The 27,591-nt window shown below is 41.7% G+C and overlaps 1 protein-coding gene and 1 pseudogene across 1 annotated transcript; both read right to left on the reverse strand.

Moving 5' to 3' along the window:
* Positions 1-4,377: 4,377 nt before the first annotated feature.
* LOC105920211 (activating transcription factor 7 interacting protein) lies at positions 4,378-21,763 on the reverse strand. The gene is made up of 14 exons (XM_012855734.3): positions 21,709-21,763; positions 16,783-16,835; positions 15,447-15,965; positions 14,834-15,263; positions 13,970-14,148; positions 13,724-13,861; positions 13,564-13,635; positions 10,041-10,132; positions 8,531-8,595; positions 6,557-7,240; positions 6,361-6,468; positions 6,152-6,229; positions 5,544-5,626; positions 4,378-5,307 (listed from the first exon to the last, which is right to left on the reverse strand). The coding sequence occupies exons 3-14, from the start codon at positions 15,957-15,959 to the stop codon at positions 4,849-4,851; spliced, it is 2,901 nt and encodes a 966-aa protein (XP_012711188.2). The 5' UTR covers positions 15,960-15,965; positions 16,783-16,835; positions 21,709-21,763; the 3' UTR covers positions 4,378-4,848.
* A 2,433-nt stretch (positions 21,764-24,196) lies between these two features.
* The window catches only part of LOC118556412, a 42,472-nt pseudogene continuing 39,077 nt past the window's right edge, over positions 24,197-27,591 (reverse strand).

A 27,591-nucleotide genomic window follows, 5' to 3' on the forward strand; every position in this document is an offset into this window, starting at 1 on the left:
CCTCCTGTGATAGTGATGAAGTCTCTTCATCCCTCAGTCTCAGTCTCTGGGTCATCTTCCTAGCTGCCTTTATCTTGGCTGTTGCAGGCTGTACTGGGCAGATCTGTTTATGCACTTGCTGTACTTTAAGGACAAAGCTGTGTGCATATAGGCAAGGCAAATTTAGTTGTATAGCACATTTCAGAACAAGGACAAAGCAAAGTGCTTTACATGATAAAAACACAGGAAAATAAAAACAAGTTGGAATAAAATGTAGAAAATTTGAAACAAAATAAAACATAGGAAAATTCAAACTAAAAGCAAATGTTATTGATTTTAAAAACAGTTGGACTACAAACTTAAACTAATGATGTTTCAGTTAACAGTAACTAGGACAGTCAAAGGCAATCCTATACAAATATGTTTTTAATCTTGATTTAAAAGAACTCAGGCTTTCAGCACTTTTACAGTTTTCTAGGAGTTTGTTCCAGATAAGTGGAGCATAAAAAACTGAATGCTGCTACTCCGTGTTTCGGTTCTGGTTCTAGGTATGCAAAGCAGAAAAAAAAGTCCCTGTCCTTTAAATAGCATTTTAACCAGTTGAGTGCTGTACCAGAAAGGCCGACCCAGTTTTCCATGCGCTCTAACAGAACGGAGTGATCGACAGTATCAAATCCTGCATTGAGGTCCAAAGGTACCAGCGCTGTGGTTCTTACACAGTCTGCATTTAAGTGGATGTCTTTAAACACCCTGACAAGGGCGGTCTCTGTACTGTGGTGAGAATGGAAACCTGACTGGAAAACATCAAAGCAGAAAGTTCATAGTTAAGAAGGTATTTAATTGTTAAGCACTAACCCTGTTCCTTTCCTAGACATAGCTCGGCTGAGCTTTTACTGCAACTTACTATGTATTCTCCTTTATCGTCTTAACCAAAAAACTGGCTCAAAGTCTATGTGCTTAGCTGTGTTTCTTACCTGGACACAGCCACCTATGGAGCTAGTATGCCTTTACCCTCTCTAACAGAAAGTATTCCTGGATCAGCGTTTTGTGTTGTTTTTGTGTCTCTGCTCTGTCTTCTTGAACCCCCAGTCGGTCATGGCAGATGGTCGTTCACGCTGAGCCTGGTTCCACTGGAGGTTTCCTCTCCACATTCGCTATATGCATGCTCGGTATGAGGGATTCCTGCAAAGTTAATGACACAATGCAAGCGACTATCCACCGTGGCTACACGCTCTTTGAGGACTGAATGCTGTGAATCAATGACTCGCTGCAACTTGGCTTGACTTTGTGTTGAGACGTGTTGTAAACTGCCGTTATATAAATAAAATTTAACTGAATAGTTTTCAGCAGTGTGTCCAGGAGTCTTTTGTATGAGAACCAGCATTAACGTCTTCAGTAAGATTGATATATATTGCCTCTACAGACAGTGACGTGCGCACGCAGGCACCATTGCTATGCATTGAGCCTTGTCAACAAAACCATGCTGTCCGTAAGAATCTTATTTCTTATCAGAGTATTTATAAAATATGGATCAAATTTAAGCTGAGAAAATTGCTGATATATATAGAAATATGTACTTAACCTAAACATAAATCCCTAAGCAGCATGGGAACTGTGGGGAAAAATGAAAGGAGCAGAGAGGATAACAGATAAATAGCTGTAAATTTATATTTGTAATGGAGCAAGTAAGGCATAAGACTAGTGTTAAGTCAAAACGCTAGCATAGCCTATCCAGCCCAACAATGATTGTTTAATGCTACAATGTCCAGAAATTCAGATTATGTGTAAGGTTCATAAACTCTGCTAATTACTATAAATTAATATTGACATCCTTGTATTATAGTATTTTATTTAACCAGCTAAAATGTTTTGTTTTAGTATTTTAGACACTGTATTACTTTTCATGGTATACCTGTGTACATCGCTTATTTTCCAAGAATTTCTAGCAAATTAAATTACACATCAGATTTCAAGTCAAACTTTCAAAGCCACATCATTCTACAGTCATGGCCCAAAGTATTGAGAATGAATACTTTAACAAATATTATATTTTCACATGATATGCTGCCCTCTGGTTTTCATGTGTGTATGTCAGATGTTGTCATTACATACATACAGAAATACAATTGCAATCATATTATGAGTAACAAAAGCTTTTAATGACAGAATGAGTTAATGCAGCAAATCAATATTTGCAGTTTTGACCCCTTTTCTTCAGGACCTCTGCAATTCTCCCTGGCATGTTCTCAATCAACTTCTGGACCAAACCCTGACTGATAGCAGTCCATTCTTGCACAATCAATGCTTGCATTTGGTCAGAATTCCTAGGTTTTCGTTTTTCCACCCGTCTTTTGATGATTGACCACAAGTTTTCAATGGGATTGAGATCAGGGGAGTTTCCAGGCCATGGACCCAAAATCTCTATGTTTTGTTCCCTGAGCCGGTTAGATATCACCTTTGCTTTATGGCAAGGTGCTCCATAATGCTGGAAAAAGCTTTGTTCATCACCAAACTGCTCTTGGGCGGTTGGGAGAAGTTGCTCTCAGAGGACATTCTGGTACCATTCTTTATTCATGGCTGTGTTTTTAGGTAAGACTGTGAGAGAGCCGACTCCCTTGGCTGAGAAGCAACCCCACACATGAATGGTTTCAGGATGCTTTACAGTTGGCATGAGACAAGACTGGTGGTAGTGCTCACCTCGTCTTCTCCGAACAAGCTGTTTTCCAGATGTCCCAAACAATCAGAAAGGGGATTCATCAGAGAAAATGACTTCACCCCAGTCCTCAGCAGTCCACTCCCTGTACCTTTTGCAGAATATCAGTCTGTCCCTGATGTTTTTCCTGGAGAGAAGTGGCTTCTTTGCTGCCCTCCTTGAGACCAGGTCTTGCTCCAAGAGTCTCCGCCTCACAGTGTGTGCAGATGCACTCACATCTGCCTGCTGCCATTCCTGAGCAAGCTCTGCACTGCTGGTAGCCCGATCCCGCTGCTGAAACACTTTTAAGAGACGGTCCTGGTTCTTGCTGGTCTTTCTTGGGCGCCCTGGAGCCTTTTTGACAACAATGGAACCTCTCTCCTTGAAGTTCTTGATGATGCGATAGATTGTTGACTGAGGTGCAATGTTTCTAGCTGCGATTCTCTTCCCTGTTGGGCCATTTTTGTGCAGTGCAATGATGACTGCACGCGTTTCTTTAGAGATAACCATGTTTCACACAAGAGAAACAATGATGCCAAGCACCAGCCTCTTTTTAAAGTGTCCAGTGGTGTCATTCTTACTTAATCATGACAGATTGATCTCCAGCCCTGTCCTCATCACCACCCACACCTGTGTTAATGGAGCAATCACTGAAACCATGTTAGCTGGTCCTTTCAAGGCAGGGCTGCAATGACGTTGAAATGTGTTTTGGGGGATAAAGTTAATTTTCTAGGCAAATATTGACTTTAACAGCAGTGTAACAGCAATTAATTGCTGTTACACTGATCACTCTTTATAACATTCTGGAGTTTATGCAAATTGCCATTATAAAAACTGAAGCAGTAGACTTTGTAAATATTAAAATTTGAATCGTTCTCAATACTTTTGGCCATGACTGTACTTATAAATGTTTACTGGCCTTTTAAAGGCTCTACTGCTGCAGCAGCCCTGAATACATAGCTATAGCGCCTGTGCCATGCTGCAGTCACGTGACATCAAATCCAGTAATATATACCAATGTTGGGTAATAATGAGCTACAGGAGCTCTTCTGTTGGGATTGGTCAACATGGGCCAGCACTTTGCTCCCCTGTCATTCCCTTCTTGGACAAGTGTACATTTATACGACCAACGCAGACCAGGGACAACCCACAAGAACTGTATATTTGGAGATGCTGACCCAGTTGTGTCAGGCCATCGTGAATTTATATGTGACAAACTGTTGCATTGATAATTTCTCATGATTTAAACACCAACTTATGTAAATCAACAATAGCTAAAAGCAACAGAGAGGTTATGATCATAGCTGTGATACACATTTCTAATGTCAACAAAATAGTAAAATCAATGAAACTCCCAATTTAATCATATTAATAAAACTGTCACTTGCAGTTGTCTGGTTCATTCCTCAGGTTTAGCCAAGATCTATACTGTCGCCTTTCTCAAAGCTTCTGGTTGTCTCACTAGCAGGTTGCATAAATTATAACCCCTTTTAATTTGACCCATGTTTTTTCCCCTTCTGTAAATCTATATTAAATCTGCTCTCTGAATATGTTGCTGGGTAAGCAAATGATGAAAATAAATCGTGGAACGTTTTGGAACTGTATAAGTGGACAGTGTAAATATTAAGTTGATTCAATGATAGCCATCGTCTCAGTAGGGAACTACTATTGCTAAGGATTACGTAGTAGAAAATAAAATAAGGAAACCACTTTAATAAAACTTTTTATTACGTTTTTCAAAGTCTGGTTGCCAGACGGAACTTTAAAAAGTAATGCTGTTTCTACCACACAAGTATACATATTTGTGCAATTGAGTTTACATCAATATTCCTGTAACCTAATAAGTAAAGAAAAAAGATCCTAAACAAAACAGTCTTGGTCTGACTTGCTGGAGTGAACAACATAAATATCTGAACTGGTAGAGAGGCGAAAATAATACGTCATTTACACAACAGCTTAGATCACAAAAGAACACATCACATACAGGGAACCAAAGCCAGCTGTTCGCTGGTTTATTTATCCAAGTCCAGGTTTTATGTGTAGACTTATTTACAGATACTGCATCTGTTCAGCATACAATATTTTAGATTTTAAAACAAAGCAAAAAAATAATAAAAAATAAGTCAGAAGTAAAATACATATGTAGAAATGAAAAAAAGTCTTTATATTGTAACGGTTTAGCTTGAGCTGGAACTGATGACATTTGTGCATTGAGGTTCGCAGAAAGAACCAAAGCGGCCGTAAATGTCTTTGGCTCGGACAGCAAAATGGTACGTGGAGCCGGACTGGAACTGGGTCAGCGTGCAGGCCATGGGCAGAGGCAGGGCGTTCACCTCGCCTATCTTCTTCCAGTGCTGCTGAGCCGTACCACTGCTGGAGTTGTCTTGATGGAAGGCATAGAGGTGATAGCTTTCCACAGTCGCGCAGCTTCGATCGGTTTCCGTGACGCTCCAGGACAGCACGATGCCGGTCTGACCCGGCACCAGCTTCAGTTGCAGTTGCTGGGGGGGCGAGGTCTGCTCCGCCTCTGGGGGCAAACGCTGCGGCGCAGGAGCGACAGGAAGAGGGGGCAGCACCGCGCCGGCGCCGCGGGACGGAGTTGTAGTGGTTACAGTGCGGGGCTTCAGTGAGGACTCCTACACAAGAGACGTTGGTATGACTGGTAGGCACTTTAAAAAGGGAAAACAATCTTTAACATGTCTAACACTAAGGCACATTTCTTTCCTGCTTCCCACCAGTTCAAAACACCTTTAACACATAATTAGTCAAAAAAATATCTAATGAATCAATCATCTTATAGGGTAATAACTGCGTAAGACTGAATAAAGTGTAGCTTTGGGTTGAATACGTTAAGGCAGATTTCTATATTCACCTGCAGGGGGCGGTGATGCACCGTAATCTGGGGATTGCCTGTGGAGGTCTGATTGGCTTTTGGGGATGATCTTGTTCCTGCAGCTGTGAAAAGAACAAACACACATACATTATAAGACAGGCATGAGCGAAACATCACACTAAGGTAGTAAAAATGGGAATTTGTGTGATTTTAAATTCTGAGGGTTTGGGTCAGTACATCTTTCTTGTATAAAGCCTTTAGCATTGGTTTATATACCAGTGCTAAAGGCACTTCACCGTGGTGAAGAAGTGTTACTGCAGCAACATAATGTCAGACTAAAAAAAAAAAAAAAAACTATTTGTGTAGATGCAATTAATTACATTTAGAAATAAACTGAATTTTATACAATTATTGGTGGCAAAATCTCATTTGTTGTAAGGAAATAGGATAAATATGCTCTGAAGTATGGTGGAGGATGTGTCATGATGAGGGAGTGTTGCTGGGAACCTTGTGTTCCCAGCAACGTGTTCATAAGGTCATGCACTCTGCATGACCTTATGAACACATTAAAATACCAGCAGGTTTTAAAAACAAATCTGAGGAGTGCCGCCAGAAAAAAACAAAACTAAAACTGATTGACCACTTACTGTTGGGAATGCTGATGATTGGGTTGGATCGGGGCGCGGGTGAGGCGGTTGCACCCTGGGCGTTCTTCACCCCTGTCACTGAAAAACACAGGATGATGATAGTTATACAAGGATGCTCTTTATGCACTATGAAAAACAAAACCATGATGACAGATCAGTTTTGACGAGAAACAAAAAAAAAAAAGAAAAAAAGAAAAGCTCCTTTGTACCTTGTACATCGTCGTCGTCCTCGGTGAGATCAATGACGGAGCCTTTGGGTCGTGCTGGAGGTGGAGGTGCAGCGGCTTTAGATGGAGTGGCTGCAGGAGTTTGGTTGTCTAAAAAGCATAGAACAGTGTTAATGAAGACGTATAACTAAGAGAAGAAGAAGGGAGCATTGTGCCACTACTTTTACTATGTCCTCACCAGTCTTGGACGTGAGAGATGTCCCTTGTGGCGTTCCTGGTGCAGTGGAGCCTGTCGCTGCTGGCCCTGAGGTTGCAGGTGAAGAGGCTGAGGAGACGGCACCAGCCACAGAGACAGACTGAGCCGGGGCTCTGACTGTGGTCACAGACACCCCAGCATTGGGTGTGGTTATTCTTCCCGCCCCGCCTTGATAGACAGCTCGGGCCAGGGAGATCTGCGTGGTGGCCCCCTGGCTGGTGGAGGCCTGCAGAGTGGGAAGGGTGGAAGCGGTCGAGGTGGGGGCTGCCGGCGCATTGGCAGCGGGGGAAGGCTTGAGAATGAAGGTGGTGGTGGTTGGGGTGGTTTTGGCCTTGTTCAGCGAAGTGGCCGCGGCCAAAGATGAGACGGGGAAGTTGACGAGAGTTCCCGTTTGGCCGTTCACCGACAGAGGCAGCTGGATGACGAGCGGTTGGCCTGCAGTCATCATGCCGCTTCCGGGGGTTGTTTTCAGCACCAGCGTGCCCGGTTGGCTCTGAGTGGTGATGCCGGTGGCCAGAGTGGAGGCAACATTGGAGCTGGAGGTGATCAGCTGCAGTATGGAGCCCTGTGGGACTATGGTGGTGGTGGTGGTGGAGGTGGAAGCTGGGACGGCGGCAGAGGCTGGGGACGCAGTAGAGACTGACAGAGGAGCAGCAACTGGAACTACTGGATAGACAAACAAGAAAATCGTCCATATCAGTAAGGAGGAAACATGGAAACTTCTAGATAACCTGTAATCAGGTTGTTTTGTTAATGGTCAGTTTATCAGCAAAGATGGATCTAAACAACTTTGTAGTAAATTGCAAAAACATACATTCCCCTTGAACGGTTTCACATTTTGTCTGGTTACAACCCCAAACTTCAGTTTATAAAAACATTAGAGCATCTCACGGACCGCCATTTAAATCTATAGGGAATCCCCACAGGCATTCTGGTACTGTACTTGCTCCTATCAGCTTTTTTAAAGCCAGTTCTACAGGTAGTGATTAAAAAGAGACCGTGGGAAGTAAAGCAAAAGAAAAAAAAAAAACACGAGAACATGGAGAAAACATGCAAAGAGGGGTGATTGTATTTATTGTGAGAGGCTACAGTCCAATACATGACATAATGAGGCTTTTAAGGGGGTTGGATAAGTCTCTTATTGGCTGCAAGCAGTACGGTGTTTCGTAGCTCACATATATACTTTTGAGTACTTAGTTTAAAAAAAATCTAAATGATTTAAATGAACTCATGGATTCTGTGTACCAGTTTCTCTTTTAAGATCACATCCAGGGTGCAACTTGGCCTAAGCACAGCCAGTAATGACTTTGATGGAGAAGCCAATTTCCTCACCATCACTTCAAAGCACACCAGCAAGGTGCATTTTAGAGGGAATGCTACAGATAACCCCCCCCCCACCCCCACCCCCACAGATACATTCGAAAACAAGTCATCTTAAGGGTCTTCTTCATCTCAGCCATCAAACTGACTGTTTAAGGCCAGAAACCTATCCCAGTACACATACATATTATGTGTACTGTACTGATGCTGAAGCCTGGATCTGCCTTAATCCTACACATTAGTAGGAGCTAGTATTATAGTGTGACATCACGAGAGCCTTTTCTTTCTATAGAAAAGCGGAGGTTTATGGCACTGCCAACCTACGGAGACATGCCCTCTCTGAACTGACAAGTCAGACAAAGAGAGGATTGATCAAAGAAGCAGCTAAGAGGGTCGTGGTAACACCGGGGGAGCTGCAAAGAGCCGCAGCACATGTGGCATGTGGAAATGCATGCCACATTTTTTTGTCAAAATAAAATAAAATGAAAAATAAAAACCTTCATCCTTTTATTTCCACTTCATAGTCTTTAAATACTGTATCTAACTTTGTGGTTGTGACTCAACAAAACAATGAAAGGTGTAAGTTGTATGACTAATTTTGAAGCACTGTAGATAAGAGGAAACGCTACTACTTACCCGCTGTGCTGGGTGAAGAAACAGTTGCTGGAGTCTGCTTTACTTCAACAGAGGTCCGGACTGGCCTGTTCAGAAAGATTGCTCATGCTTAGGGTTACTGATATAAGAAGCCTTGTATGTCCATGACAGGATGACGACTAAGTAAGTTGGGGTGGGGACACATCAATTTATTCCATCTCATTCAGCCATCTTTGAACATCTTGCAGATAGACTCCAGCTTACAGTCAAAGTTTGGGTTTAATTCTACATTACAACATCAGGTTTTTAATTGTTTATTATTTTTCAACTGTGGCACAAAGTCACAAGGAGTCCTTGTTAACATGTTAGTGATTTTTCTAAATAAAGACTTTTATGTGCTCCACGGTTTATTGTTTTGTTGGTTTTTTTGTTTCGACAGCTGTCCCAGTATGCTTTTACTTAAAGTGCATCAGTGCGTCAAAAGAGAACGCCAGTACTGTCGTCGTATTCTCGGAAAAAGTCCGGTCTCCTCTTTACTCTGAGAATTTCATTGATAGCGTCGCGGATCTCTCTCCACCTGTCGGTAGACAGCAACGGAAAACGACGGTCGATGTACATCTTTATTGTCCTCCTTAAGTTTCTGGGCAGAGCCTCCTTGCCCATCAGTCCGACATAATTGACCTTTGCGACCCAGTCGCAGTAGACGTCATATGGGACCAAGTAGCGGAATATGTAGGATGCATAGCGGTCGGGCCTGGGATTCCCTGAGCTTCTCTGGCAGTTGTGATAAAGCTCTCTCTCCAACTGAGATGAAATTGTGCGGAGCTTCACATCAGCTCGGCATCTTCCCTCACTGTATTCTGCCAGCTTTCTTGCCATAGCGGTATGGCGCGCCATGTCTGGCTCCTTCTCCTCCCCAATATCCAGCTCTTCTTTCTCCTTCTTGACAGACAGTGCAGGGGTCTTGCCGAGAGAGGGCGCCCCTCCCTCTCTGGGCGCCTCAGGCTGCGGCTCTACTGTCTGCCCACGGAGCACGCTGTTGGGAGGAGAGGTGCAGTTTTAACTACACTCTGCACTGCCTGAAGAAACGCTCAGGTTATCACATTGTAGAACGTCACAAGACCCAGGACATGGTGCAGGTACCAAACACCGGGGGAAGGGCTTATTCCTAGCAAGTATTGGGGAGAGTTCTAAAGCCGATGCTGACAGGATAGGAGGATTAGATTTTTCTGTCCATTAGGTTTAGGTTCACTTTGAATGGTTACAGTTAGCAACCTGGGACAATGTCACCTGATGGCGCTGTGCACGGTCTCCTGTGTAGTACTGGCTTCAGTCCGGTATTGTCACGTTCTTACAAAAGCCAAACTCTACTCACACAAAATATCACAGACTGCTTACATTTGATGGAAAAGGCTTGAAAACGTGAGCTTGTAGTGAACTTGCACAAATAACCCTTACAACTGAAGCATCAGTGGTTTTGTAAATCGATAAATTAGAAATAGGACTGGACAGAACTTAGGTAGGAAATTGCTCCTGGTATGGAGATCCTTACCGTGGGGCTTGGGAGTTGTTTGTAACAGTTGCAGGCTTGGCAGCAGTAGCGGCATTAGCGGCAGCAGTAGCAGCAGCAGCAGCAGCGAGCGCCTGTGGAAATCAGACAGACAACATTTAGATCAGACCTGGATATTTTTGGGCCAACCCCCACCGAGAACAAAGTTCTAAATATACCTGGATTTTCTGTACTAGGTCTCAAAATACAGTAAGCCAGGTCTAAATTTGTTTATCTATTGCTTTCCTCAAACGTTTTTATATTTGAGAACTCTTTGAGACGATAATGATTTCAATTTAAGACCTACATGAATGACGAAAAATATCTTTGCTAAGTAACTTAAAGGGACTATCCCTGATCCTGCACAAATTCAAACCATTAGTAGGGAGAGGAGCTACGTTTGAACTGTAAGCCACGCCCCCAACAGCCCCCCCCCCCCCAAAAGGAGAAACCCTCGACATGTACGGGACTAAATACGCATCTCAACCTTGTGCACGATCCTCTGGAGGAAACAAGGCTTCATCGAGGGACTTTTCTTTGGTTTTCTTTGACATAAATGGCAACTTCTTGGGTAAATAATATTTTATTATTGCAAATGTCAACGGTGCTCGTGTGCCGTTGACAGAGAAAAGTTGTCCCGATTGCGCAATCAATTGGTTAATGTTATTATCACTGCAGCTTTTAACACATTGCATTAAAAGCATTTTTCTTAACCAGACAAAAATAAATTCAGGTATAGCTTCTTTGAGTAAATATAATTTTGTTACCTTGCCTAAGTGGATTTCTGCTCTGGTATGTGTGCCAGTTGCTTTAGCATTTAGGTCATCCAACTTTAGCGGCTTTCACAGAGTAGTCTCTACATTAACAGTTATCAGCAACAGTTTTTAAGCTAACTATCGAAATCAGGCGGTTCTGATGGCACCAGTCCAGACCAGCCAGCCGATCCAGCTCCTGTCTGTATGCAGACTCATTACTGTCCTGGATCAGACCAATGACAGTGATGTCTTCCACAAGCTTCAGCAGTTTCACAGACCAACGAGGTGCGTGAAGAAGAAGAGGAGTGGGGAGAGAACACACCCTTGGGGGGCATCGATGCTGATGGTTCTTGTGTGGGTGAAGATGCTCTCCAGTATTACCGACTGCTACCGGCCAATCAGGAACCTGATGATTCACTGACAGGTAGAGTCCAGGACTTTGAGCTGGGACAGTTTCCGGTGGAAGATTCTTGGGCTGACACTGTTGAAGGCCGAGCTGAAGTACACAAATAGGAATCTGCCGTACGTTCCAGGGTGGTTGCGGTAGTGCAGGATGCAGTGTAGTTCCAAGTTGGCTGCATCATCTGCCAACCAGTTTACCCAGAAAGCCAACAGCAGGGAGTCCAGCAAGGGCACTGTGATCTCCTTCAGAACACCAGTGGCTCAAGGTATTTCATGGCCACAGACGTCAGGGCAACATGTCATTTAACCCCCATGTTGATGCATTTCTGGGAGTGAGGCGTGAATGGCTGGTTTTCAAACCAATGGAAGAAGCTGTTGAGGTTGTCAGCGACTCAGGTGGACCAACTATTACTGGTGTTTAAGGTCCTTCAAACTGTAGCAGAGACGTTGATTGAGAAGCAGCGTTTTAGCTTCAAGCTATAGTTTCTCTTGGCTGTCTTGGTCTCCTTGGCCAGTTTATTTCTTGACTGGTTACACAGGCCTCCATCCCCATTGATGTAAGCCTCTTCTTTGGTCCGACGCTGCCTCCTCGGATGTGAAGAAAACCCCGGTTTATGGGCTGTTGTCAGCTCACCGAGCCATTTTTCATATTTAAATAAAAAGCAGATCCCACTCCTTCCGAGAGCAATGCACTATGGTCTGCTCGAAACAGCTGGGAGGACGGCATTACCCCAGATTCGACATCCTCTGCTCCTGTACCTGGCCGGCCTGTTCCAGACCGCCTCCATCAGTCTGTGAAAAGCAATGTCTACTACATCCATGGATACTCCGTCTTGCTCTGCTCTGAGTTCCTTGGAGCTTCAAGGAGAGCACGTGCAAGAGGTACAAGTTCACGGCATAAAAAGGGGATATAAAAGAGCTGAAAACGAAACAAACTTTTCATTCATCCAACGTCCAAAAAGTTCTCTGTTGCTGATATTACATCGACTCGGCATATTTTAGTACATTGGCCACCAAAACATATATTTTTGTATTTAAAATATTTGAATTGTGTTTTAGCTTACGTTAATAGACATTTCAACCCATACATCATTATTTTATAGGAATTTCAGTAGAAAATAGTGGCCTATTTCTCTCTGGCTGGAGTCCGACGGACCGGAACACAGCAGAAAATAGACTTGTTCTGTATTTTGACAGTGAACGTTCGGAGAAGTCACGGAGAATGTGGTACGGTTCTCATTAATTAACATAACGTAGTTGCTCTGTTGGACGGACGTGCATGTATGTGAACGGAACGGTCATGGAAGATGTGGAATTTGGAGATTACAAGTGTGGAGTCCAGGATATGTTCACTGACGCAGCATTTGGTGAAGCTGAGGACGGCAGATCCACGCAAGTCTTAGTTCCTCGTGCTAAGAGAGAGCAGCTTGGGCATTTTGCTCACTAGGGAGCGAACATTTTCCAGGTGGACGGATGGGAGCAGAGCACACAGTTCCGACTGTTGGAACTTGACAACCATGCCATCAAATTTCCCAAGTCTGCGTTTCTGACAAATCCCAAAGAGAGCTACAATGCTTCCAGCCAGGATCTCAGTAAAACTCTGTGGATCGCTGAAAACTGAACAAAAACCAAGGTGTACCGCGGCGGCCGTCTGCCTTCAAGTTATTTGGTGTTGAGTCACATACCAGAGGAGGGAGTCTCAGTTGGCAAAGCTATATTCAACTTACTGAAGTTGGTAAACATTAATAATTAAGTTAAGTTAATTATTTGTGATTTCTTTAAGTCTTAAATTTTAAATTATGTGGATCTAAAATGTTTTTTAAGTTAACAAACTTGCAGAAACCCTGAGGTAGATTTCTTTTAACAATACATGGACTTATAAGTAAGGCAGCACAATATATCGTTGCAAAACCTGTGTGCGCAATAATAATATTGCAAAGGGCTGTTTGGAATGCAACAATTGTTTTGGAGTTGCATGCCAATAAGATCTTCAGCCTCTCTGGAGTAGATGACCACATACACAATGTGCACAAGACGCTGAAGGTAACAGTGCTGGAGCCAACAATATTGCAATTTTCTAATATTCTACAGCCTAACTTTATTTCTTTACTTGACTCAAGGGTCAAGTGGTTCTATCTGTGGAGAACACACTGTGGTTCTCAGTGATAACAGCCTTATTTTAACAATTTATTATTATATATATGTATGTAATATATTTTGAGAATAAGTGTTCATCCAGCCCCCTACAACAATCACGGTTGCTCATGTACCCCAACCCTGTTTCATAGCCTGATCTGACTAAACCTTGCACGCTAAGTGCAGATATGTCAAATAAACAAAACAGTAAGAAAAAATAAATCCCATCTTACCTCCTGTTTTCTTTTGTTTTCCGACATCTGATTCGCCTCTCCAAACTTCTTGGCCAGTCGAGCGATCTTGCTCTGAAAGACGTAAATAATAAACTTACATTTCTAACTGCCTTACATTATTGCAGATGTTCTCCAAGTGGAAGGCTACCTGTCTACTTACTTGGAGTGAGTTAATGGCAGTTTGGTGTTTAGTGGCACAGTCGATTTTGTCTACTCTGTCCTTTAAATCTTGGAAATGTTTTTCAAAGATTGTCAGCTCCAGAATCTTCAGACGCTCATTCACGAGCTGTTGGACGATCTGAATGATAAAAAAAAGAAAAGAAGAAATAAGATTTTAAGTGCAATCATGCCATCAAAAAGAGAAATTATTTTGCGAGCCCAAGAGTCAGGATAGATGAACACAAACCTTTTCCAGTTTTTGATGGCTGCCAGCTTTTGCTGTGATTTTGAGCTCCAGTTGGGCCTCCAGCTCCTCATGCTCCACCTTGGCCCTCTTCCCCTCTTGCTTCACAGTAAATGCGTCGTTTTCATGTCCCTCTGATAAAGTGCGTTTTAGCCCCGGCATGGAGCTCCCCTTCCCTTGTTCTGTGAGTAACAGAAGAACACACTGGTCACTAACCTGCTTGGTTCAGTTAATGATCTAAATCCTAAATGTACATGTAAAGCCTCTGGTCAGATGGGACCCAGGAAAAAACAACTTTTCGGCCAACATACAAAAGAATGCAGGGCAGAAATCTAACACTGTGTCACTCTGATCAAACCGTCTCTACAGTGAAATATGGCGGTGGCAGCATCATGCTGTGGGGAGGCTTTGCTTCAGCATGGACAGGGAAGTTTGGTCTCTTGAAGTGCTAAGCTGGTTGAAACACCCCCCCCAAAAAATAAATAAATTGGAGCTCTAATTGGACAGAAAGCAAGATCTATAAATTACTGACTGCATAAAAACTTTTGGCACACTTTGCAGTCTAATATTTGGAAAAAAAAGACTGAAAATCGTGTATCCTTTTTCCTTCCACTTCACAAATATGCATCACACAAAATCCTAATGAAAATTTTGAAATCCAAGGGTGTTATGCGACAAAATGCGAAAAAGGTTTGAGTCTTAAATACGCTTTGGCACTTCTGTGTCCCATGCTTGTCCAAGCCTGTAATAAATGCCAATTGTGTCTACAGTGACACTTATGACAGACAGGTTTACTTCAAATATCTTTTTCTTTGGGAATAGAGTTATTCTGTTGCCACCAAATGCAGTGTGTCCACTGTATTATACCTGTGTTACAAGGTGGGGTGGATGATGGTCGACTTGGTCCTTTAGTTTGTCCGGCATCACGTTCCGCCTTTATGAGCTGCAATTTTATTGTGTCCACCTTCAGCTTTTCTTCCCGGTTTGATCCTGTCTTAACAGAGGCTTTCTCATCATCTTCCCCTTTAACGTCTTCCTCTTTGGTTTCAGCTGTTGGCCGTTTACCCTCACCAGACTCTCGGGGAGATGCTGAAGAACTGGAGGGCACAACACTGGGGGAAGGAGGCTTTTCATATTTTGGTGAGGACGTGGAATCCTCAGAGTCAATGGTATGTGTCGAGTCGTTGTCAACATCCATTGGTTCTATACATTCAGACAGTGCAGATGGCTCAGGAGACCGTTTATCAGAATCCTTCTCCAAGTCCACAACTGGCTCTTCAGGAGCAGCTTTTTTTTCCTGATTGAGGGTACGAACAAGGAATTAATTCAACATTTTCATATGCTAGGCTTTATGAAATTCAAAAGTTACCATTAAGTTTAGCTCAGCGTTTAGCAATTTACACAGTTTTTGTTAATCAGTCAAAAAAAAAAAAAAATGCACAAAAACTATTACGTTTTCCGGACATTTCTGAGCATTTACCTCCATTTCATCCACTGGGATCACGTCAGCGACTTCCTTCTGCAGCTCCTTGCATTCTGCTGACACTGGTGCAATGGCCTCAATTTGTGGGGATGGTGAAGAACCCTTCTTCTCATCATCCTGTGTCTTCTTGGAATCGTGGGATTCTGAGGGGGGTGGCGACAATTTAGACGTAGCTTCTTCCTGTGGGTTGGGACTTTGGGAGGAGCCCGGGGAGGGTGACAGATTTAGGGACAGGAATGGTGCCGGAGAGCTTAGAGAGCCGGGAGTGGCAGGGGAAGCCGCCTGGGGAGAGTTTGGGTCGGAGCAGCTGTTTTGCTCCTTGTCACCCAACTTTTGCCCATCTTCCTTGTGTGTGCCATTCACGAGCGGTGGTGGGGACGGGTTGGACAGGCCCGCAGAAGAGTTCAGTAAAGTGCTGTGAAGGCTTTCCAGTTGTAGACGATCACTAATCTTCATGGTTTTCCGGGCACGAAAGATTTTCTTTTTTTCTTCTGTCGCAACAACTTCCATTGTTTCCTGTAAGGTGACAAGGACAGATTAGACTCAAGGAGCACGATCAGTCTAGTCCAGTTTGTTCCGCGTCTGCGTCTATGTTGATCTTTGCGCCCTAATGGCTGTAGAGCCTGATCCAAAACACTAGAGGTCCCTGTAGTGCTCTTCTACCTTTTTGTTTGCTCTTTTCTAGAGGGTTCTGTTACAGATCTATTTATTTCAAATTGATCGGTTCTCCAGCAGTCCGTTGCAGCAGATTCCTCAGTATTTAAGTGAAATTAAGTCTTTATAATCTGATCCACACAGTCACTGCTCTAGAGACATAATCAAAAGCAGCATCTCAGTGAGTAAGAACCCAATCTTGAATCTATCAGAAAGCTCAAATTCTTTCAGGATCCAGTCTTCCTAATTTTAGTTTGGATTGGGCTATCAATTTCCTGTTTACCTAAACCCTAAGCCCGGATCCAGAGAGCAGAAGAAAGGACACGAGTTAAAACAACAGCAGTAGCCCAGGCTTCTTCCCATCCCCCCATTCAGCAATTGGCTGAATCCTCAGCGAATCAGAGCAGACTAACTGGGGCAGTCCTTGCAGCAGCAAAGAGGTTATGCAAAACATGGAGGGCTTTCCATACAAGGTTGGATTTTTGTTCCCCACACACCGTACAACTGTGGCTAGTTGCAGCATTGTCACAAATCTCCATTATATAAGCATACACGACTGACATTATCATGTTTGTTTAATCAATAAGATTTACACTTAAATGTGATGCAGGAAACCGCTGCAAAAATCATAGCAATAATAACAAAAATAAGTGCAAAAGACTTCTAATCTGGGGCTCACCTTTAAACCAAAGGGTCCTCGGTCATGAATTCAATACCAGATCTGTTGACAACCTGAACAGAGGGAAAAAAAAGAAGATTTGAGTGATTTTCATAATATCACATATCGGGCAAATTAAAACGTAAGCCTCAATTTAGCTCCACTGAATTAAACGATCTATCTACACATCTTGAGCTGCAACTGGGATCTTCGCTCTTCATTTCATTCGAAGGAAAATACATGTAGCATATAAACGTTCAGAGGCACTTCCCGCCATATAGGGAATTTTAAAGCAATCTATTACAGGATCCTGTTGTGCTTTAAGTATTTAGAGCTTCTGACAATGTAGCACAGACAAATGTTCATACATTAACATCTATGAAAAGAGCTGTTGCTCTGCTGAGATGCAGCAGAAAGAAGCTTTGAAAAATCATTACATTTATACTGACATACTACCATTTAGTCAAACACTTAATAGCTTTATTTGTCTCGAGACAACCTTAAAACCATGACGTTTTTGTCAGTATTTCAATCTATAGAAATCTGCGATTAGTGCGATAGAATGAACAACTGACTTTAAGGTTTCCGTCGGTATCAGGGTGGTAAAAATGTTTAAATGGTGGGTCTGATTAGAGTAATGAGGGAGTTTCCTTTTTCTGTGTAGAGTTGGTTAGTTTTACTGTTTCTGCATTGCTGATCGGTAAGACTGCAGCAGACTTGATCATGTGGTGCCGCTACAGTCGAGCAATGTTTGATTTAGCCTTCTGCACCTTTGCAAGGCAGCCTTTTGTACCTTTGGAGGCAGCCCTATGTATGTGGAAAAGTAATAGGACTGAGTGTATACTTGACACTAAAGCACCAGAGCGGGATGCTGGCGCACACGCTCAACTCCCTAAACCATTCCTGCTCTGTTCTCTCACTGGAAGCATGCTCTTTGCTATGATTAGTAAGTCCTTGCTTTAAATCATGAGAGAGAAACAATGTATTTATTGCTTAAAACAATGATGATCATAGAAAGACAAAAAATAAATCTGCATTAAAAAAAGTGGAGCGATGTGAAATGGCAAGCATGGTCAACGTTCCACTTCACATTCCAATGTTATTGCACGCTGCGCAGAGCATAATGCCCCCTCCCCCATCCTGCGGCCTCAATAACCGAGCATGGATTCGGTGCACAAACTCAAAATGGCGGCCAGCTCTGCTGTTTGTTGTCAGGCTGAAATCTGTAGCTAGCTGAAAATGGACTCTGTCAGATAGATTGTGTTGCAGCACTGCCGTGTATAATATGGATTATTTTTTTTGCTGCACTTCAGCAGCAAACATAAAAAGTAAAATAAAAAAATTGTTTCAAACATTTAATTTTACTTGTTCTTTTAGCAGCTAGTAAAGGTAATTTTCTAACTTGATCAGAACCAAGGCTTTTAAATCTAAAAGCACTGTTGTGAAAAGAAAGCCTTTGTTAGCAGCAAAATTTGGCGAACAGAAACATGTGAAAAGTAGTTATTGTATGTCTTTGTGCTATTTAATGAACTGGAAAAAAAATCAGATTGTGCTGTTAGGCTTGGTGGTTCAGAGATAATATTGTTAAACCGTCACTTGTTTCCGGCAGAAAAGCATGGTTTTGCTGATAAACTTCCTTCTTATGTCACTTGCTATACAACTCTAAAGTTATGAATTTGAAAGCATCGGGTTTTAGCGCAGAGAAAAGACGGGATGACCTTTATTGTACATTTGAACTTCTTTTGATGAAGAGTCTCAATGCAAAAAATATCAAACACCGACAGCATTAAAAGCAGAAGATATAGAAAGACCTGGATGTTCTTCTGAGTTGGAAACATTAAGGACAATAATTGTACTCAGTCGTCGATAAACTGAAAGAATGTAAAATGCAGAGTATTAATCAAAAATTCTCCCTCCTGTCACCCCTCCCCCTTTAACAATTTTAACCAATCAATTGTTAAAAAAAATATATATCTCAGTTTGAGATACGCCCATTAGAATTTAGCAGCCAATTACTGGCATTTGTAAAATTTTGACTTAGCGATACAATTTGAGCACATAAATACAGCATTTTAAATATTCTTTCCAACCGCACCGCCCTGAGCGACCAACAATGCTTTATACTAAAAGCAGAGTAACTCATAGAGAATGTTCAACATAACAATCCTAGAACCTTGTGTTAGCGATTAGCACGCTTAGCTGGCTAGCATTACCAACATGACAGTCTCTTTGGGACTTCCCTAGCCTACAGCATGCAAATCCTCAACTTAATGAGTCAAATGCAGCCAACATTTTCGAATCCAGTTTATTTGGCGACAAGACATAGGTTGAAGACCTTTAATAAAATAAAAACAGAGAAACTTTGTATTCCACCTTCCTGTTACCTCCTATAAGGCTATGTTCACACTGCAGGAAAATGCGACCGAAATCCGATCTTTTTGTCCATTTGCGACCTATATCTGTCTTTTTCACGGCAGTGTGAACGGCCCAATTCCGATCTTTTCACCCCCAAAAAGTTCCGATCTGTGCCACGTCCATATATGGTACTAATTGGGATACGTATCAGATATTTTTCAAAGCATCTGCAGTTTGGACGGTCATGCCGCATTGTTTCTGTTTTTCAGGTGACTCTGCTGTCTCTCACGATACGTCTACACACAGTAGTAGCAGCTAGCGCTCCATAAAAGACCATTGTTAATAGCTATCTTTATTTCTTCTTACCTTATTTGGTCTTGCTATGATGTGGTCTTAATATTGTCGGATCTCATTGCCCAGCAGCTTTCTAATAATAGCAAGCAGAGATGTCTGCTGGTATTTGCGTTTTATTTTCCTTGAGTTTTTTTAAACAAAACTATTGATCACTTCTAGAAACAATTCCATATACCATTGCTTCCTCAAACAGTGCGCTGCTGTGTGACGTCTCCTTCTGTTATCTGCATATGCGGGTCGCTTTGCGGTTTTGAACTGTTCAGACAGAAGTCTGATAACGGCCACCTCAAAAAAATTCAACTTCATCTAAAAAAACTAAAATCGTAATTGAGCATCAAGACCTACAGTGTGAATGTAGCCTTAGTCTCAGTCTCAGCCTGATTGAACCACATACGTGTTTAGACAGGTCATAGAACATGCAGTTTTATTTTAGATAACGTCTTGCAGCTCCATGTTGGTTTAATTTTTAACAAACTGCTGTAGCCATATTTACACTGCCGATCTTAATGATTGCGGGGTTTTCTTGCAAAGATAATTTTTTTTTGTTCTTGCACGGTTGTTAACGTAATTTAAAATATACCCGCCATCTGTCTTGAGTGAACAGTCAACGGCGTTAAAGATGTGACATCATCATAAATAGAGGACGCTCCAAGTGTCTGCATTCTGAAGCTGTGCAACCTGGGCAAGTCAAGTTCTGGCTTGCTTCATCAACAGTAACTGAAGTAATATTTGAAAATACTAATGTGTTAATTTTCAAGGACACCACGCTGATAATAAAAAGTAGCATGTCAGCGTCATTAGCTTGACACACATGTAAGCATTGTTCTGCATGTAGAGTGCATAAAGAGGATCAGCTACAAAAAATCTGTGATGTGTAACATTGTGGCAAAAAAAGCAGCTTTAAGGCCCATTCATACCTCACGTAAAAGACGGATACGGATACGTGTGGAGTGTTTCATACGTTCTAACCGTCGATTTCGTCCGCATTTTGACACGAAAATTGGGAGCTTACGATTACGGACGAAACGGATCAATACGGAGCAATACTACCGGAAACGGTGGGGGCGCTATTGAGTTTGTAGTACAAAATGTCAACAAAATCACAAAGAAGGTTGTAATTCTGGGCTTTAAACAATGGCGGGATTCGAGGAACAACTTGCGGAGCTTGTCCGCAACTACCCACACATATGATGTGTCGTGTCCGGGGCACAGGGACAAACAAAAAGTTACTTACGGAGCAAATACAACAAAATCACGTATTGGACCGTCGCCGTGTTTGATCAGTGACGAATCATTGGCGCTCAGCACTGCCACCTAGAGGGAATATTGGTTATTGCGCACCTCAACGGACGGAGGTATGAAGGACTCACGGATAGACCCTGACGAATAAGCCTATAGAATAGACCCTATAGATATAGAATATTTTCTTAGTAACGACATTCACACGTAAGAGTACAGTTGTTAGTGTACTGTGTTTGGAAAAAGATCGGATTGGATTTTCGCTCTGCTAGTGTCTCAGTCATTTTTTATTTTAGTATGGAGCCTCTGCAATTTGCTGTCCTCTTGATTGTGACTTGTTGCTCATCCAAGTTGTCCAACATTCAATATTCGAAGCAGTAACTTAAGAATGAAAGTTGATTGACGGCAGTCATTGTTTACTATATTCCCAGGCACCATTCCAGAATACTAATGCAAATGAAATTCATTACATATACTTTTACAGGAAAAAGCATTTTAAAGTATTACAGAATGAAATTGCACAGGAACTGATGTCACAGATTTGTGAGGGGGAAGCAGAGGACTGCATGGACATCAGCACCAAGAAAAGGAAAAAAAAACAACAACCAGCAATTTCACACATCTAAACCTATGCTGCACATCATTAAGTCCATCCAATTTTGGCAAATCAATTTCCATGTCATGTGACCCTCCAGCGCTATTATACACACACATCATATGCAACCCAATATAGTCATATAAAGCAGGAATAAGAGATTGCATCCAAATAGGCAATTCCCTAAACCACTGTTTATTTGAAAGAAAAAACATGTCAAATGAGTTAAGTAATCTGAACACTCGGGTTACTGTTAAAACAAAGTAAATTTAAATGTAAACCTTTTTTATTTCTGCTAAACAACAGTCTAAAGTTTTAGCTAAAATATGCACCTCAAATCAAGAAGAACAGAGCAGTTTTAGTTAGTCAGTAATGTAAAGCATGCTTAAAAAAGAAATGGCAACCTTCTGCAGGATGTGTGGGAAAGGGCCCTCCATATTATTTGCTGATTGTGTGAGCAGGGAACAGCTGAGATGGCGGCACCAGAATATAAAAGAAAGGGGGAGGTGCTCTGTTGGGATCAGTCCATCTTGCTCATAGCAGGGGTGTGTTAAATAGAAGGGTGTGTAGTCAAAGTGAGAAAATTCTGGGGCTTACCTAAACATTTTAAAAAGAAACAAAAAAAAGTTTCCCTTTCAGTGCTTTCTGTGCCATGCAGCCTAACATGATATAGTAAAAGTTCAATAATATTTAATATTTGTCTCTTGTCATAACTTAATGACATATTTACAGATTTCAAAAGTAACTCACACACCAGAAATTGTTCCAGCTCCACTTTAATATGCACAATGGTGATTATCCTTTACAACCATAGCTAGCGGCGCGCAGACAGGGGATGTACACTGCACAGTCCGTTGCTTAGCAACACCCATCCCCCACCTCTAGCACAAACTAGTCCACAGTGTGGAAATACCATGAAGCCCGGGACGTACCACTATGACAAAACAGGGCAGGGGGGGGAGGGGAAGGCTCTCTGCCCCCTATTTGTCTTTTAAACAAACTTAACAGTCAACTTTAGTTTCATGAATAAAAAGGTCAATGACAACACTTAACTACTGTTGTGAAAAAGTCATTGATTATTACTGTACATTTTGAATTTGCTTGAATGGTCTTTTTTTATGAAATTAAAAAGCAAACAAAATTCTTAGTACAAATAATGTGTCACTGTGCAGCACAGTTACAAAGATCACCTGCAGTACTATGTGCTATAAACTGAGTCCATGTTGCCACTGGGCTGAGTACTAATCATGTTAGCCTCAGCCAAGTTCTCTCACTCTGTGATTGTCTCTGGGTGAACTACAGAGAACCTTAATCAGACTGTAATTTGATCTCAAAGGTCTTTCAATGATTGCAGCAAAAGCACAGGCTTTTAGAGGAGACCAAACTTTATCATCTGGAAGATTTTTCTTACCAAAATATAAAATTTCTTTCTCTCTCTGTCCCTCTCTCAAACTGGTAGCAATATACTTTTGTAAATGTATTTTTTCCAAAGACCTTAAAGCTTAGTTAATGCACAAAGGCTATTTGGGTATTTAAACTATCATCAAAAATGTAAAGATACAAACAAGGATTGGGGGGGGGGGTGCTAAATTCAGCCCAACAGTCTGTGCGGCAACCTGACAAATAACAATAGGTTTGGTTTCTGGTTCCTCCCACTGAAGAAGGCTTTTTTTCCAGATGCCTTTTGCTTTACCTCAACCTTTCAACCACAAAGCAAAAATAGAATACAATAAAAATCACAAAATTTTCAGCACAGCTCTCAGGAACTGCATTACCAGAAGTACATTTAAACCAAACTACTACTATCTGACCCTTTCAGAACATGGTAGATCAGTTAAAATGAGGGTAAGAACGATATTATTAATCAGTAAAGTAAATCAGCAAAAAGTGTTTGATTCAAACAATAAACGGCAACAGTTTCTTTAAATTATTTTTATGTTTATCCTCCTAATAGTTATTTAAATAAAAAAAAAAAAGGCAAAAAAATAAGCCACTTCCAATTTGGCTCAGCGATGCACCAATCACCCAAGTTAGAGCTTAGCTAACAGTGCACGGCCATCGCTAAATTGCACCCTCCCCCTCCCCCGTCCCCCGTCCTCCCACCTTTTCTCTCTCTTACACACACACAGCCTGTGTGTCTCTGGAACGTCCTCTGCTGCTCAAACATGGACCGTACCACTCTCAAAGGAGGGGGGCTGGAAGATGAGTGGGGGAGGGGCATTAAACACAAAAGAGGGGGGGGGGGAAACGCAACACTGCACTAAAAGAAAAAAAACGGAAAAATGCTTTGAGTCTGCTTTGACTGCTTTCACAGAGAATGTGAAATAACCCCACTAACCTCTAGAATACAACACAGTACACCTTTCCTAACAGTTGACAACATCAATCCTTCTAAAAAGTCTAAATCAATCATTGTCTTACACATTAACCAACTATTACACTCATTTCTGCATCAAGTTGCAATTACTCAGCATTTCTTACATGTGCAAGTAAGATATGGCGCACATTAGCCACACAGTCTCAGGCTAGGTGAAAAAAAAAAAAAAAACAACAACCCCAGAGCAGAGCCTGCGACAGTGAACAGTCTCTACCCGCCCAGCCTCTCCCACAGCAGGGAGTGGTTGCTGTTTAAACAGGCTGAACCATTCCAGCAGGAGGGTGGCTCCCCTCTGGGACCAGGAACAAAGACCACTACTATGAAAATGCGCACAGGTAGAATACCTGGTGTATCAAAAGTTCACATATCACTGTTTGGCTAGTTGACTCCAAACTTATTTTCTGTTAGCATGTTGAAAACACACACAACACCACTGATGATAAAACTGGGATTTTCATTAAAAAAAACAAACTAAAATACTTTATTTTAGTGTTCTTTGGCATTTCCCATGCTCATTAAAACAACTGTTCTGAGAAAAACTCAAAACTAGCTGTGCAGTCGTTGCCCATCCCCCTCTTCTTCTCCTTTCTGCCACTGCAGAAACACAAAATGGCCACCAGTGTTGCTGCGAACAGCATGCTGAGCAGAAGCAAGAGCAGATCATGTTACTGGCTCCGCCCACAAAAAATCCCCAGCAAGAACGAGAGCAACAACAGCTATCTTTGAACATTATTTTTATCAAATAAATTCCAGCTTTAAGTGTTTGTTGTTGCAAGAGTCCATGTGTGCTGTGCACGTTGACCTGGAACTAGAACTGTTATGTTTTTTTTTTTTGTTTTTTTTTTTTTTTTATTTATTTATTTTTTTTTATCTTTCACCTGATCTGATCCCAAACTGCTCCAAATCTATTACAGGAACACATGAAATGACAGAGGAAGGAAATGAGAACATTTTATGTCCCTGTTGAGATAGGTTTTGGGGGTTTCAACCAGTGTATCCCAAAGGAAATCTGACACCAAGCTGTTTGGGACAGGGATACAGAGCATGTTTTCTTGTTCAAATACAATTAATAGTTAATACTAATCATGCACATAATGCAAGAAATTTTCCAAGAAGGCTAAAAGTATTGTGGGAAAAAAAAAATCTGTCAGCTATTGAGGGCAGACACTGCATTCCAACTACTAGTGCGCAACTCTGCCCTTCCCCCACCCTGCCTGCCTGCCTGCATCTGGATTCACTGAGACTCAAAATGGCCACCTGGTCTGCTGCGCCTAGCAACACTGAGCTTCTCCAGCCTGCCTCACCTTCCATAGAACTCAAGTTTCAGCAGCATTGAGCCGCTGGGAGATGATGCCTATTTGCCCAAGTGTATAAAAAAGTAAAACTTTGATTATAGTGGAGTTGAGCTAAAATTAAAATTTAGTAATTGACACCCCCCCCCCCCCCCCCTCCCCCCAAAGGAGGCAGCAAATCTGCCTCTATGGTTTTAATATGTGCTAAGGCTTCAGCGTGTGAGTTTGCTAAAAACAAATAAAAGTCTCACAGTACCAACATAGTTTTAGGGGGAAAAAACTGCGTCAAACTTCACATGGCGATGAAAGTGACCCATGTTGATTCATAAAACACGCTAAAAAATGATTCGGATCAGTTTCCACTGACCTTGGTCTTGCCAGTCAATTTCCCCAAAAGCTCTAAATCTACAATTCCTGCTAAGATTATTACACTTTTGACAAGTCCCTTTTGAAATTGGCTTACCAAAGTGGCTTACCAAGACATTTTGGTCTGAAAAGTGATTAATCTAGCCTGGAAGTGTCTCCTGGTTTTACCTTGAAGGTCGCTTTCTCAATCGCAACACAAGCTCATGTAACTCAGGTTGACAAGGAAAACCTGGACTCGCCCATAGCTGTGAAGGAGAGTGAAGACTTGTCTGGTTGTTCACTTTGTGTCAGACTAACATAGACAACGGGGCACTCTGCCTAAGCCAGCTACCTGCAAACCTGAACAAGTGAAAGGTTGTAGAAACCCTCAAATGGGAACCCCATGAACATGATGACTTTAAAAAACTGTTTATTGGAAGCATATCACGCTGTTGTACTTAAGATAAACGTTTCTTAAAAGGAAGATTGCTCACGTTCAGGTGCAACTCAGTACATTGGAATATCACCAAATAGTTTCTTTAATTTCTGCATTTAATTTTTATAGATATACTTGTCAAAAAGGAATGACATCGGATAACTGCAAACTCACTTTGTAATGAGTATGGCGTCAAGCTAATGAAAACTTGCAAAGATTACCACGAACCAATGCAAGTGATTTTTAATACACAAATACCTCCCTACTAAAAAGTTTGTAAAGCACATGAACTTGATCAGGACTCCTTTTGCCCGTATTACACGCATACATGCTGTGTTGCATGGAGGTGATCAGCCTGTGGCTCCCCTGACGTATTCAGGAGACCCAGGTTGCTTTAATAATTGCCTTCAGCTTGGCTGCATTGTTGGCTCTGGTGTCTCCTCTCTGCCCTCTGACAATACTCCACAAAGGCTCTGTGGGATTTGGGTAAACCCAGTTGCTGCTCAGCAAGGACAGCAATTTAATCGTTATTAAACTAGTAGTAGGTATTTTTGGTAGTGGAGGCAGATTCCACAGAGCAACTACTTTATTATTTTCTCTGCCTTCCCCATGTAAGACGCTTCTGACAGAATCTCTAGTACATAAATGACCTAAAACAAGGACTGCAACAGTTTAGGTCTGTGTTTTGGTTACATCTGTGTTGTGTGGTTGCTCTTGAAGCCACCCCACAGCCCTGCCGTTACCCATCTCCCCCAAACTTTTGAACTTTGCTTTACAAATCGGCTTAACGTTGAGATTATTTCCATTTCTTGCATACATTTTTAATAACCACAACTTTTTCCTTCCACTCAACTTTTTATTATCACGCTCGGATGCAGCCATCCCCGAACAGAGTTTTATTTCAACAATGTTAGTGGCTTATTGTTGTCAACAGTCTGCGCCATATTTGTAGATGTCATATCATGGCCTTACCATGACATTTCTCTATCAAAAGCCTTTTTCATCATCTATGTAATGTTCCATTTCCCAAGCAACTCAGTTTTGTGTTTTTTTAAATCAGCTGTAAGATATCACCAAAATTACCAGATGTAAACACGTAAAATGCATCACTGTATGACAAATTCTTATATTTTCACTTAAATGGAAAAACTAACTTATCGAGACACCCGTATAATATTCTAGTGTTTGGAAGAGAACCATTTCATGCAATCACAGAGTTCTAATTCGTTCTCGAAAGCCGTAATTTGAGCGAGAATAAAGTAGTTGGTATCTGGCTGCAGATCAGACACTGCATACAGAAATTATAATACAATCTCATCAGATAAAGTTACGAATCAACCAGTGTTATTTTATGCTCTCCCATCGGAGCAAACATTTTTTGGTTTGTTGCAAACCCAAAGAAAGAAAACATGGTGGAGAAAGCATCGACTATTTTTCCTGTGACATTCCCTCGCGTACATTCGTTAATGTCTTGCTCTCCGTTTACCCTGGAGCGCTTTTTTTACTCTTTCCATATTTAGGGTAGCGAAACATACCTTTGAACATCTCTAATATATAAAACATGAATGAGAGTATCAAATTTATTCGTTAATTTAGTTACAATATTTTTAATTAAACATCTGTACCATACTTAACCGACAACCGTTTTATTTAAATGAACATCTATCTATAATAAGTAGATTATAGATAAACTGAAAATACACCAACCCAACAACGACCAGCTCTAATATGTAAAAAAGAAAAAACAAATAACAGAAAAGTAACAAACTACTGAACTAAACTGATTAAATGCAAAGTAGCAATCTAAACCACTGCCTCCCTAGCCAGCCATTGCCCA

This window comes from Fundulus heteroclitus, chromosome 5, assembly GCF_011125445.2.
Source record: "Fundulus heteroclitus isolate FHET01 chromosome 5, MU-UCD_Fhet_4.1, whole genome shotgun sequence".
NCBI lineage: Eukaryota > Metazoa > Chordata > Actinopteri > Cyprinodontiformes > Fundulidae > Fundulus > Fundulus heteroclitus.